The 13,670-nt window shown below is 35.6% G+C and overlaps 1 protein-coding gene and 1 long non-coding RNA gene across 2 annotated transcripts; both read right to left on the minus strand.

The window, feature by feature from the left end:
- Positions 1-3,558: 3,558 nt before the first annotated feature.
- Positions 3,559-6,015, minus strand: msmbl (microseminoprotein, beta-like). Its single transcript, XM_073466522.1, has 4 exons — positions 5,926-6,015; positions 5,562-5,643; positions 5,332-5,437; positions 3,559-3,893 (listed from the first exon to the last, which is right to left on the minus strand). Exons 1-4 carry the CDS (start codon positions 5,926-5,928, stop codon positions 3,764-3,766), a joined length of 321 nt encoding a protein of 106 aa, XP_073322623.1. The 5' UTR covers positions 5,929-6,015; the 3' UTR covers positions 3,559-3,763.
- A 3,875-nt stretch (positions 6,016-9,890) lies between these two features.
- LOC140996479 (uncharacterized) lies at positions 9,891-11,340 on the minus strand. The gene is made up of 4 exons (XR_012178809.1): positions 11,220-11,340; positions 10,866-10,947; positions 10,588-10,693; positions 9,891-10,485 (listed from the first exon to the last, which is right to left on the minus strand). It is a non-coding gene; the product is annotated as an uncharacterized lncRNA (long non-coding RNA).
- Between the last annotated feature and the right edge of the window lie 2,330 nt (positions 11,341-13,670).

Below are 13,670 nucleotides of genomic sequence, written 5' to 3' on the forward strand. Positions count from 1 at the left end.
TGCAAGTAAGCTGGATATCACTGGTATGCCATTTTTATTTGTACCCAAAGCGTCAGAGGTGGATATGAGACTCAAAACTCAACTATCTTACTAACAGGAGCTTCAACAATGTGAGATATTAGAGATGAATGGTATTAATGAATGAGAACTGTAAATTTGATGCAGATCCAACATAAAATCCAGATCCAGGACATTTAAATATGTTTTATTTGATATTGGGTTACTCTTTATTGAATTAAAGGGGACTGTTGGGCCTTGGCGAAGGTATGCACTCTACTGAGTTTCTCATGCTATGTTTCTCTGTACCAGAAATTCTTTTCCTTCTCATATAAACAAAGTGGTGAAAAATGAGTGAGACATGAGGAAATGTTAGAACTTTTTCATTTTTTTTCTTTTGTAGCAGTGTTTTATTTTCAATTTCCAGACATTGTGCTTCCTGTTTGGTTGTGTTTGTTTCCTGAAGAGCAGACGGGGATCATGCCTGCAGGCCCTTCTCTCTCCCCACTTCAACAACAACAAAAATAATTTTAATAAAATACTTCAGAATTTTAGACACAAAAAACAATGACTCAATCACTTCCCCACAAAAGTGGTAACTGGACAAAGTACGGATGGGTCGTCCTTCTTGTGTACTGTGTATTCACATTCCTCAGGGTCGAACACTTTCACGCAGTCACCAGGGAACCCTCCGGGATATTGATTGCTGCAGCAAACAGTAGATTATGTAGATACCACAGTAATTCATTATTTTTCTTTTGATGTAAACACTGTAAACTTGTGATCTGTGTACTTACTTAGTGCAACATTGACTGCAATCACAGTCCTCACATTGACTGTTTCTCCATTTAGATCCTACGGCATGCCATGTTTTATCAACATGATCCTGACAGTGGGTCATGCCTATGGGTGGAAACGATAATTTTCCATAGCATCATTATGTGGAACTTTGTTGTGGGATTTGGATATTACTATAATGTAAGTTGTAGTTGTTTTTACCTGGTCTCACTTCGACATAAGAACATGATTCATGTGTGAGTGACGGCAGGGCACAAAGCAGCAGAGCCAGAGCCAAATATTTCTTCACAGAAACAAAGAACACAAGTTCACATTTTTTCAAGTCTATCTTAAAACTAACAAACAGACTTGAATACCTTTGGACAGAGCCAGGCCTGTTGTTCATTCACTCTCACATTTATGAAAGTGACAAAAAAAGGAAATTTCAACCAGGAATCAACATTTAAACCAAATGTTTGTTGTGAAAAGAAACATTCAATCCATTGCCATTTGTACAAGGCAAAATTCACTTCTAACGATTTGTAAATTTATAAGGCTCACATTGTTCGGGCAGATTTAATGGTTAAAAATACACTTATGTAAAATAGAAAAGATCTTTTTTCAATTGAAACATAATAATAATAGAAAAAAAACATGTCAGCTGGCAACAACTAGAGCTTTGATTTGTTAAAGTAACAATAAAAACTCACCATGATGACAACAGATGTGTCAGACTTGAATGATAGTAAAGTAAGAACATAACAGACTGTTTTTTTAAGGGACTGTCTGTTAAAAGAAACCTTTGGAATTAAACAAGAGGGAGGAGTGATCTGTCAGCCTGTGACTTCCAATAAATCAGGCTATTATGTTTCAAACAGATGAGTCACTATAGGTCATCAAATGACTGATATTTTAATTTAATGTTTGATGCCGTCAGTCTTTGGTGAAATGCTTAACTTACTTAATTACTTTCAGCGATGTATAGTGGCATGGCTCAGGACAACTGTATATCAATTTTTCTGTTCCTGACTGAAATATCTCAACGTTAATGGATTGTCAAGAAGTCTTAAAGATGTTCATGGTCCCCAGAGGAGGAATTCTAATGACTTTTAGTTTAGCACCCCCCAGTTGACATTAATGGTTCCTAAAATGACTTTGTTCTAACCCCAGACTTTTCCTCTACTGCCACCATGAGTTTGACGTCTGTTCTTTCGAATGAAATGTCTTGACAACTGTTGGATGGATTGCCATGAAATTTGATCCACCCATTCACGTTCCCCTCTGGATTCATTGTAATAACTCAAGTGATCCCCTTTTTTCAATTAGCCATCACAACCCGAATACACCAGAATAAAAAAAATGTAAATGTTGGCTGTTAACATTTACACAAACCACTGATACGTTCACATTCAAGCGTGTCATTCATCCGCTACCATAGTGACTTCTCCACAATACCTGTGATATCACGTTCACGTTACTTCTGTCATGACCTGACTTCCATGTTGGGAGATAGAGGGGATGGTGGGGTTAGGCGACAAGACTGCCAAGCCGGTAACTGCATTTCAAGCCTGCATTTTAAAAAGTGTGACACCACGGGATATTTTTAAGAAGAACACATGGCAATTTACAGCTGTGTTTGTGGCAACAAGATCAGTTATTTAAAGCCCAAACATGGTCTTTTCCTGAGCTTTACAAAGTGTTTTTTTGTCACCACTGGTTATTTTTAAGGAGACCTTGGGACAAATTCCGACCAAGTTTGTGGTGACAAAAAACTGATATTTTTGACAGGGAGTTGAAACATCTCCAGCCGTATTTGTAGTGTTTTCAATGAGACCCTGGGACACTTCTGGCTGTATTAGTGGTGACAAAGGTATTTCAAGCCAAACCATTGTGTTTTCATAACCCTCAGTGTTTTTGTGCTTAAACCTAACCATAGCATAAGCAAAACACTGTGACAAGAGTGACATAGAAAAGTGAACCTAAAGAAACAGGTTTAGCTAAAAGCAACACTGACCCAAGTAGCCTCACATAGCTGCTACTCCATTTGTAAAATGTGCAGAGCTTCATAGCCTTCATGCTGGTCTTTTATTTATGTATTTGTTTGTTTGTTTGTTTGTTTGTGTGTTTATCATGGGGCCATGAAGCTGAACATTTGATGATATTCTAGCTTGTATTTCAGCTAACAATAATGCATTTTCATCATGTGTTTGTGACTTAGGAAACAGCAACAACATGACTACTAAATCTACTTAGGTGTTCAATAACTTGTCAGTAACATCTGGTTTGATTAGTGTTTGAACACAAGACAAATACAAGTCAGTTTTCTAATTGAGGTTTGGGTACTCCAGCAATTTACTATTCTAGGGGAACTGAAAGACACATATTAAAAAGAAAACGTAATGGTCAGCAGAGGACGAAATATTTTGGCTTAGAGTCTCAAATATAGGTGAAGCTCCAAAAAACAGTGTCTTTTGTCTTAACGGCCCTGCCTCCTCAATGCCTAAATCTTTCAAACCCCACAGCTCCACTTTGTAATGCTGTTATAAAAAGTCTGATAACACTGATGACATTATCAGGGTTATTTACTCAAACCTTTGAAATCTTCCTGTAGAGCCACAGCAGACATTATACAACTGTTTACACATCCTGAGTAGCACTTCTCATGACAAGTGAGCCGAACTGATCCTCATGATTAAAATCAGGGGAATTTTGTGTTTTTTGCACCAAAAATTCTTTTCTTTTACATACAAAGTAATTCAAAGAGAAGTCAATCATGAACAAATGGTCGTTTTATTTATTTATTGAAGTGAAGGTTCATTTTTAGCAGTATTTTCATTTCAATTTCCAGCAGCTGTGCTTTCTTCTTGGTCATATGTCCAACCTACACAACAGCCAGTGTTTCCTTGTGGGGAGCCAGTGAGGGATCACAGCTCTCTCTCCCCAGTTTAACATGACAAAAAAGAAAATACTACAGTGCTTCACACCACAATCACTTTCCTACTGCGGCATAAATCGGACACAGTACAGTCGGGTCATCCTTCTTGTGCACGACGTATTCACATGCCACAGAGTTAAACACTGACATACAGTCATCGGGGAAACTCCTGGGGGTTGAATACCTGCAATTACACAGTAAACACACATATTAGAATATGTTGATACAGATATAATTACATTTAATTGCTATTAGGGCTGGGCGATATCCCTTTAAAATATTATAGTAATATTTTTATGCTATACCTCGATACGCAACATATATCTGGAAAGTAGTTGGAAGTAAAGATATTGTGTTAAAATATTACTTTAGTAAAGGTGAAAGTAAAAATGTTATCTGATATTAATAGTACTTAATTATTAAAAGTCATTTTAAGTACTAAAATACAAGTAAAAGTAAATTATACATATATTAACATGTGTGTATATACTGTATACTTTGGGTTGATCGATTATCAGATTCAATATTCAGCATTTTCCTAGTCATTGGAATCAGTGTTTTTTTATCTGATTGCCACTAAAATGAATCCATTTTGATTTCGGCTCTGATGCAGCATTCAATCTGCATAGTAACTAGTAACTAAAGTACAAGTACTAAGTACAAGATTTGCCTCCAAAGCGTAGTGGAGTGGAAGTAGAAAGTAGAAAATGGAAATACTCAGGTAAAGTACAAGTACTTAGTTACATTCCATCACTGTAACAAAATCAAATAGCATGATACTTTTGAACAAATACCTCAATATCAATGTTGCAACTATTTTGTAGGGATAATCAAGGATACTTTTAAAAAATACCCATATCGAAATTATATCTCTGATAAATAATCACCAGTGTGGACATAATGACTAAGAAGGTAAAGGCAGGTGTTAGAACAATAGAACAGACAGCTAAGTTCAGAAAATCCCATCACCTTTTGTAGCAAAGCCTTTAAACCAGGAAAAGACAACACCCATGTCATATCCTGATAATCAATATCCGAAATCTAAGACGATGTATAGACTCACATCACGATAATGACATAATATGATATATAAATCCCAGCCTTAAAGTGAAACTCTCGCCAAAATGCAACCTAGGCTTTTTTTTGTGAATGTACCCGAGTCAAACCTTCGTGTAAAAGCATAATTATGATGAAAAAGCCACTTTTAAGATTTACCGTATTTTAGTAAATCATTTTCAATTGCGTGCTACCAGCAACTTTATGGTAGCATCAAAATCGCTATTTTTAAAACACTAAGAAGACTCGACACAAAATGAAACTTTGCTCGTAGTATCACCAGGGTCTCTACACATGAACACGAACATTGAGAACATTGTTTGTGTACACAGAGTTTACTAAAAAGAAGGTTTTTGCTACCATACAGCTGCCCGTAGCACGCAATTGAAAATGATTTTGACCCGAAAACTAAAATACGGTATATCTTATAAGTGGCTTTTTCGTCGTAATTATGATTTTACACGAAGGTTTGACTCGGGTACATTCACAAAAAAAAAGCCTAGGTTGCATTTTGGCGAGAGTTACACTTTAATTCTTATTTAAAGACTAAAATGTTGTGTACTTACGCAGAGCAACATCCTTCACAAGTACAGTCCATACAGACACTGTTTCTCCATGAAGATCCTACAGAATGCCATGTGCCATCCACACTGTCCTGACAATGGGTCGCACCTATAAATATTTTTCAGTACATTCATTATGTGGGATTAATTTGATATTGTTCTAATGCAGAACACATTTGTATATACCATAAATATGTGTGTGTGTGTATTGTAATGTTTCTCTTTTCTTTTACCTGCTTTCAGGAGTTGGTGGAAGCATTGAGCATTTGACAGCGACAGCAGAGCACATAGCAGCAAAGCCACAGCCAAATATTTCTTCAGAGAAAATAAAAATATCAGTTTTAAAATGTCAAATTCAGCATAGAATAGAGAATAAAGACAGTTGACAGTTAAACAGTAAAACACAGATTAATCCTATTGTAAAGTCAAACATGACTTGTGGTCTACACCCTAAAATGGGTCAAACTAATTATCACTTTTATTTAATATCACGTTTTATATCAGCTCTTTTTGCATTTATGAGTTAAAGTATCCTGTCAAAACACAAAAACAACTATCAACAAACAATTTCATAACTCAACAGTTTAAAAAACTAACCATGGTGACGGTTAAACTTGTTGGTTTGTGATGTCTTCAGGAAAGAGTTTAAAATATATTGTATTTCTAATGACGGACACTGGCTTTTAAACAGTGTGTTTGCAGGGACCTTTGGAATTAAATAAGGGGAGTGAACTGGAAGAGGTCACCATGGGTTGTATTTGTCTTAACAGGAAGAGAAAAAAAACGAAAAGCAAAGACAAAAAAATGATTTGTTAATAGTTCGTTTGAAGATTTTATAAAATATAGTTCCTCAGAGTCATGTCTACTTTTAAAAATAAGTGGTTGCTAGTTTTTGGAGTAAATTGTCCACATCTGTTGTTGGCTTGTTTCTCTTGCTAAAAATAAGTGGTCAATTTGTGGTTAATGAAATAATCTTTAGTGTGATGTTGTTATGCACACATGAGAGGCACAAATGGGCAAGATTTCAAGGCTGTGTGTGTTTTGTTGTTCTAGTTTTTTGAAACATGCGGCTTTTGAAAGTGATGGCAAAGTACAACGCAGCAAATATTTCTTCACTGAAAGTAAGAACATCATGGTTCGTAAAACAATACAATCTAACACGATTCCAACATAAGTAAATTATAATGTAATTATTGATATTTAAATTTTCAAATTTAAATCGGTTGAAATGAGCTTCCATTTTTTTTACCGTCGAACTGAAAACAGAATCATCTGCCGACTTTGTTCCACGTTGACCTGTGAAATAAACTACTGTTCAGTAAAACATAATACATTACGTCTGACAAATTGTTACAGACCTGGGATTTGTATTTACCACATTGGTGCTGCACTCAGAAACTGTGGGGGGCGCCAAATCGCACATGGCAGTCTAGATAATGCTGCTTTAAAGAAGAATTTAAAAATGTAAATTTCCATTGTTAGGGGAATAAAACAGTGATCTATTGATCCTTACAGATCAGGACCTGGTAGTCCAACAGAGGCATAGCTTTCAGCACTTGAAAAAAATGTTTGAATCAGAAACTGAATCAAATCATGACTTTAAAATAAAAATAAAAAATCAAATCGTGGAGTTTGTGAATCGTAATACACCTACTTTTTATATGTTGGTTTCTTGATCAGGTGCAGTGAGTTCCTGAGTCTTGTCACTGCTTCCTGCCAAGTCGGCTAACAGCTGGATTGTGTAACCTTTGGAAAGAACCAGGCTTGACGTTCGCTCTTCCATTTTTTTTCACATTTTATTAAAGTAAAATCAAGGAAATTTCAACTACTTAACACTTGCACAAAGCACATGTTGTGTGTTGTTAAAATGAATGAAATAAGTATTGAAATTGGAAATAAACATGTCTCCTAAATGGTTATAAGTAGAACGAGTAAAAATTGCACAGCCAGAAGCATTCAACCTAATACTATTTGAAGAAAATGATTTGATAAAACCTTCGCTTCACAGCTTTCTACACCAGCTTTTTCTTATTCAACATGAGACATGACATTTTAAAAAAAAAAATAATAATTTGGATGAGACTCTAGCTTGTGTTTTAGGTTTGTCACTGTAACACTAATGTTTTTTTTCTGTGTTTGTGAAAAAACAACATGACTATTATGTTCAATGAGAGTTGTAATCTTTAAAATTTCAGTCCTGTTGGATTTGGCAACACCTGTGGTTACTGGAGGTTACAGCAAGTGCAGTTTGTCACAAATAACTACAACATGGGAGCAAAACTAAGCAACCCTGATCTCATTTTATGCCGCACATGACATGACATGAGTCCCATCAGCAGGGCACAGTGAAAAGAGTTGGTTACCCTTGTTGAGAAGTTGGAGGAAGAATGCACCCCTGCTTCTGAAATTCCTAGATCCTTTAAACACCTCAACTCCAGTTTACTTCAGTTAACTTCAAGCCAAAATAAACCCTCAATACATCATTAAGCTTAATTTTTTCAAACTTTGGAAAGCTTCTCTAGAGCCACGGAAGACATGATAAAACTGTTTACACATCCTGATTAACATTTCTTGTTAGGGTTGGGTGGAGTGCCCCAGATTTTATTTTCTTTCTCATACAAAAGAATCTTTCATGCAAAACCACAAAAAATGTACGATTTATTCATTTGAAATTTGATTTAGCATTTTATTTTCAAAGCAGTGGTGCTTCCTGCTTCCTTGTAGGAAGCCAGTGAGGGATCGCATCTGCAAGCTCATCTCTCTCTCTCTCTCAACAAAATAGACAGTCCATTCTAAACTTCTGTGACGACCTGCAATCACACAGTAAACACAAAGTTAACAGTAGAATATAAAGTATTAATACAGAGATAGATGCATTTAATTCCCATTTAAAAGTTTTTCGATCTGTGTGTTTACGCAGTGCAACATTGCTTGCAGGTACAGTCCATATCTTTACTGTTCCTCCATGAAGATCCTGCAGGGTGCCATGTGTGTATCCCAGCATGCATTTGGCAAAAAGCAGGAAAACACCTGAGATAGTTAACAGTGTATCATATCTTTTTAAACACAGATTAATCCTTCTGTAAAGTGTCGCCATTTAGAAAACCATAACTTGAGGTCTATGCCATAAAATGAGTCAAAAGTAAATATTATCACTTTTTTTCCACTAACATGACATTTTATACCCACTCGCTTTACATTTATGAGTTAAAGTATTTTGTCCTTCCAAAACCACACAACAGTTACCAACAAACAATCTCATAACTCAACAGTTTTAAACCCCATTGTGACAGTTAAACTTGTCTGGTTTGTGATGTGTTTAGGTAAGACTTAAAAATATATTGGATTTCTAATGAAGGACACTGTTTTTAAACCGTGTGTATGCAGGGAACTTTGGAATTAAATAAGGAGAGCCAACTGGAAAAGGTCACCATGTATTTGTCTTAACAGGGAAAAAAAGCAAAGACAAAAGTGATTTTTTTTAACAGTTTGTTTGATGATTTGACAAATTATTGTTCATCTGAGTCATGTCTACTTTTAAGATTAAAAAAATATAATTTCATACTCCCTTCTCTAAAATAAAGCTCATTCAGGCCAGTGTTTGCTTTACTGTCATGTTATGTTCGATTAAAGTTGCAATCTTTGAGATTTCAATCCTGGCTGATTTGGAGACACCCGTCTTTAGTGGTGCTAACAGCAGGTGCAGTTGCAGGTTTGTCAGAAATAACTTCAACATAGGAGCATTTTGTTTACAATGCAGCTAAACAAACTATTGTTGTTTTAGTAAAGAAGTCTATAGTTGGCTTTTTCCAGCATTCATGTGAACAACACTGATCTGTTTATTGATCTGGACATGACATGAAGCTGCAGACAGCAGGGCACTGTGAAAAGAGTTAGTTTTCACATAAAAGTAATCCATATATAATGCATTACTTTTATGTTTGATACTTAATATACTTAATTTATTAATTAATTAACTTAGTTTTAGCACACTAGGTTATTTGATTGATTCACATCAACTCAACAAAATAGAGATACTTTGCATTAAATGCTACGCTTCAAGTAGAGCTTATGTAAAAGAATTAAATGGAAATTTTATGTCATTGAAATACATAAAGTACATGTTTGAGGGAATTTTTTTGCATGTACATTGTTGAGAAGTTGGAGTTGTGCAGCTCTTCATCTAACAGCTCATTGCGGCTGCTCCTTCTTGTTCTGTACCCCTGCAGTATTTCAAACTGATCAGCTGTTAAATTTAGCATTTTTGTTGACGATAGCAGCCAGTGCAAAGTTCACTGACAAACACGCTGCATTTCCTGTGACTATATAAGTCAACTTGTGTTTTGCCAACTATAGTTTGAATGCAGCAGTAGGAAAGGTCGGTTTGCATTAACAGTAACTTACTGTATACAGCATTTTTTTGGTCACCACCAGTTATTAATACTGCAAATATATAAATATTGCATTACATATTGCTTCATAGGCTCAGTCACCATCGTGTTACCTCATTTGGTGACAAACATGGAATTAACAGACAGTTATTGAAATAAAAATCTTCAAGATTGTAACTTTAAGTTTATTTTATTACTTGTCAGTGAAATCTGGTTTAATTAGAGTGCAAACATAAATACAATTGAGTTTATAATTGTTACAGCGCTTTAGTACTGTTCTTACATAAAGATGGGAAGATGGAATATAATCCTAACCCATAAGAGACAGAATTAAAAAAAATGAATGGTCAAAATCAAAGCAGCAGAGGCCTTTGAGTCTCAGGTATGCATCCCTGCTTCTGCCCCTCAACTCCAGTTTGTACTTCAAGCCAAGATAACCCCCATTGCATCATTATTATACAACTGTTTACACATTCTGAGTAGTACTTCTTGTGACAAATAACTCATTTACTTTGTGTTTTTCTGCAACAGAAATTCTCTTTCACACACAAAATAGTCTTTCATAAAAAATTTTGTGAGATATTCATTTGAAATTTGATTTATAGCAGGATTTTATTTTCAGTCCTTCCTGCTTCCTTGAGGTAAGCCAGTGAGGGATCACATCTGCATACTCTTCTATCTCCCAAGTTCAACATGATAAACAAATAATGACAAAAAAGGAAGATATTTCATACTTCCAGACCACTGCATCGCATTGTTCTGTGTCCTGCAATCACACAGTAAACACAACGTTAACACTAAAATATCCGGTATCAATGCAGAGAAAAATAAACCTCATTTCCATTTATGTTGTGATCTGTGTGCTTACATAGTGCAACACCACTCGCAAGTACATTCCATATCTTTACGGTTCCTCCATGAAGATCCTATGGCATGCCATGAGTTATCCACAGGGTCCTGACAGTGGGTCATCTCTATGGATGGAAAGACAGTGTTAAATATTTTTCAGCACAGTCATAAGGTAGCATCATGTGTTAATTTTTGATATTCTTCTAATAAAGATTCTTGTAATATGTCTGTCTATACCATATATATCCAGTATATCTCTGTGAGTGCATGTGTTGTTGTTTTTCTCTTTTCTTTTACCTGGTTCCACGTCTATACGGATGCATTGAGCTTTTGACAGCGACAGCAGAGCACACAGCAGCAAAGCCAAAGCCAAATATTTCTTCAGAGAAAACAAACATCATAGTTGTAATATTTGATCTCAGCATACAGAGAGGAAAACATCATGGATAATTAGACAGCGTATCGTATCTATAAAACACAAATAAATCCTTCTGTAAAGTGTTGCCATTTAGACAACCGTAATTTGAGGTCTCAGGTCATAAAATGAGTAAAACCTAATTATTTTTATTTTGACTCTCCAGTAAACATCAAATTTCAACACAAAAACAGCCATCAACAAACAAAGTCAAAACTCAGCAGTTTAAAACTTACCATGGTGACAGTTAAACTTCTCGGTTGTTGATGTGTTTTGGCAAGAGGTTAAAATCTATAGTATTTCTAATGAAGGACACTGTCTTTTGAACAGTGCGTCTGCAGGGACCTTTGGAATTAAATAAAGGGAAGATAGGAGTTATGTATTTGACTTGGCAGAAAAAAAATAGACTAATGTTTAACAAAGACGAAATAATTTAAAAAAGCAAAATTATGTAACTTTTTGACCTTAAAATAACAGCTTCAAAATCATTGTGACGGTACAGTGTCTTGTAACAGGGTGAATAGCATTTGTCTCAGCCACTCCACCCCCCATCACTTGTCTCTGCACACAGTGAGAGGGTAGGATCACAGCGTTACACATGTTTAATTCAACATATAAGTTTTCAACACAACATTGTTATGACGTAATGAGTTTGTAGTTAGCACCTATATTACGTCTGACAAATTGTTATGGCCCTGTGATTTGTAATTACGCAAAGTGGTGTGGCACTCAGAGACTGTGGGGGGTGCCAAATCGCACAAAATGCCAATTTTCTGCATAATGGTGCTTTAAAAGAGGCAAATCCCCTTCCTCCTCCGAAGGACGCCCGTGGGACCTTGTTTTGCCAATAATATGTACAGTAGTCAACGGAGAGATACTAATAATGTTTAATTTAATCCGGTTTTAATTGTGCCATTAATCCCACATATGATGTTTGTTAATTTTAAAGTTCGTTTTGTTCAGTAAAACTGTGAAAATATATAGAAAGACTACACATGCAAAAGTTGTGTAAGTGACGTCACATTTCACGCTGTGGACAACCCTGTAGAGCTGGTCCTTCATAATAGCTCTTATTGAACTGAATAACAGGTCAGACTTCTGGTGATTTTCACCTCTTTCAAGACTTTTTCCATCGTTCAGGAAGAACTTTCAGCCTGTTCTGTGCCAAGATTAAGGCCATGTTGGTTTTGGTGACAATATTGTGCAGGGCAACAGATGTATTTCACTGAGTGGTTTCTCACTAAAGTGAATGGTACTTAACTATTTTTACGACAACCTGAGACTTTCTTGACTTGCTAAATTTCCTTTTAAATTAAACATGTGTAATTAATGGCACAATTCATACGGGATCACAACATTATTTGTGTAATGGCTAACAACTTGTATCATTGTAATATCATTGATTATACAAAGAAACCAAAAAAATTATTTCTGGACATTTGCCACCATACAGTTGTGACCCAATAAGGAAATGTAAACTTGAGTGAAAAGTGAAAAGGTCACTGTATTTAAATACTGTACAGTCTTCTGTGGAAGTAGTGAACACTCAACAGTTACTGCATTGAATCTAATATTACTTGTCTGACTGTTTAATTGAAGGGACAAGTCAGTTAATTGGAAAAGATGTTCATTAAAGCTGGGGTTGGTAATTCTGTTCAGAAGCATTTTTATTACATTTGTATAAAACCTCTTAACATCCAGACAGCAATCAAAATATAAAACGCTTTGAAAAAAAGGGGAAAAATCCATCGTCTCTGGCAGCAACAGGGCTTTAATAACTTCATCCAATCAATTTTGGCGGCCCAAAGATATTGTATGGACAGTCTTCCTGTCTATCAATCCGTCCTTACCTGCCCACCCTGCGCTGGCTCCGCCCATCACTCATTGACGAAGTCTATTCAACGCCCTGCTGGAGCTGTGGCGGACTGAGTTCATTGTTTCCATATCCATTGTTATAAATGATATTATAAGCAATAGGACACCTACAATGAAACAGGGGCCAATAACTCTTATTCCTAAACATGGTAAAGATAAAGATAAACTGACAATCATTGCCCCATTACCTTTTTGAATACTGAATATAAATTATTTACAGGTGTGATCGCTGACAGGTTGACAGATCCATACATAACAATATAAGATTGGTTTTAGACTTGGATTATAGACATTTGATTAAGGATGATGGAGTCATTCTGGTTTTGGACTTTTACAAAGACATGGTCGAACATCGATTTATAATAAAAACATTACTTTGGTTTTGGAGATAAATGTATAATATATTTGAATTGTTATATAAGGACATCCCTTGCCATCTAGTACATCAAAGCGCTTTGACATAAAAAGAGGTATTCGCAAGGTTTGCCTAAACTGGCATTTATTATTCATTATTGTGGCTGAGTTATTAGCAATCCTTGTAAAAAAAACAAAACAGTCAAAAACATCCAACCAGTTCATGTCATGGGAAGTTCACTGGTGATAAGTTAACAAGCAGATGGCACCACTTTATTTCTAAAGAGCACAACACAATTCCAGCAGTATTAAAAGAGATCTCCTTTTTTTTCAAAAGCATTAAACTTGAATATGAAGAAATGTGAAATATTGACCATTCATGTCTATCCTTTGACTAATTTGCGAAATACAATCCTGTGTACCAACAGACAATATAATGTAGTAATTAAGGCAGTCCC

The sequence above is a fragment of the Pagrus major genome, chromosome 5 (genome assembly GCF_040436345.1).
Source record: "Pagrus major chromosome 5, Pma_NU_1.0".
Classification (NCBI taxonomy): domain Eukaryota; kingdom Metazoa; phylum Chordata; class Actinopteri; order Spariformes; family Sparidae; genus Pagrus; species Pagrus major.

Coding starts and splice junctions, on each gene's coding strand:
- msmbl (XM_073466522.1), bottom strand. Junction 5,438..5,561: donor CCACCAACTCCTGAAAGCAG/GTAAAAGAAAAG, acceptor AAATATTTATAG/GTGCGACCCATTGTCAGGAC. Junction 3,894..5,331: donor TGTGAAGGATGTTGCTCTGC/GTAAGTACACAA, acceptor GTGTAATTGCAG/GTATTCAACCCCCAGGAGTT.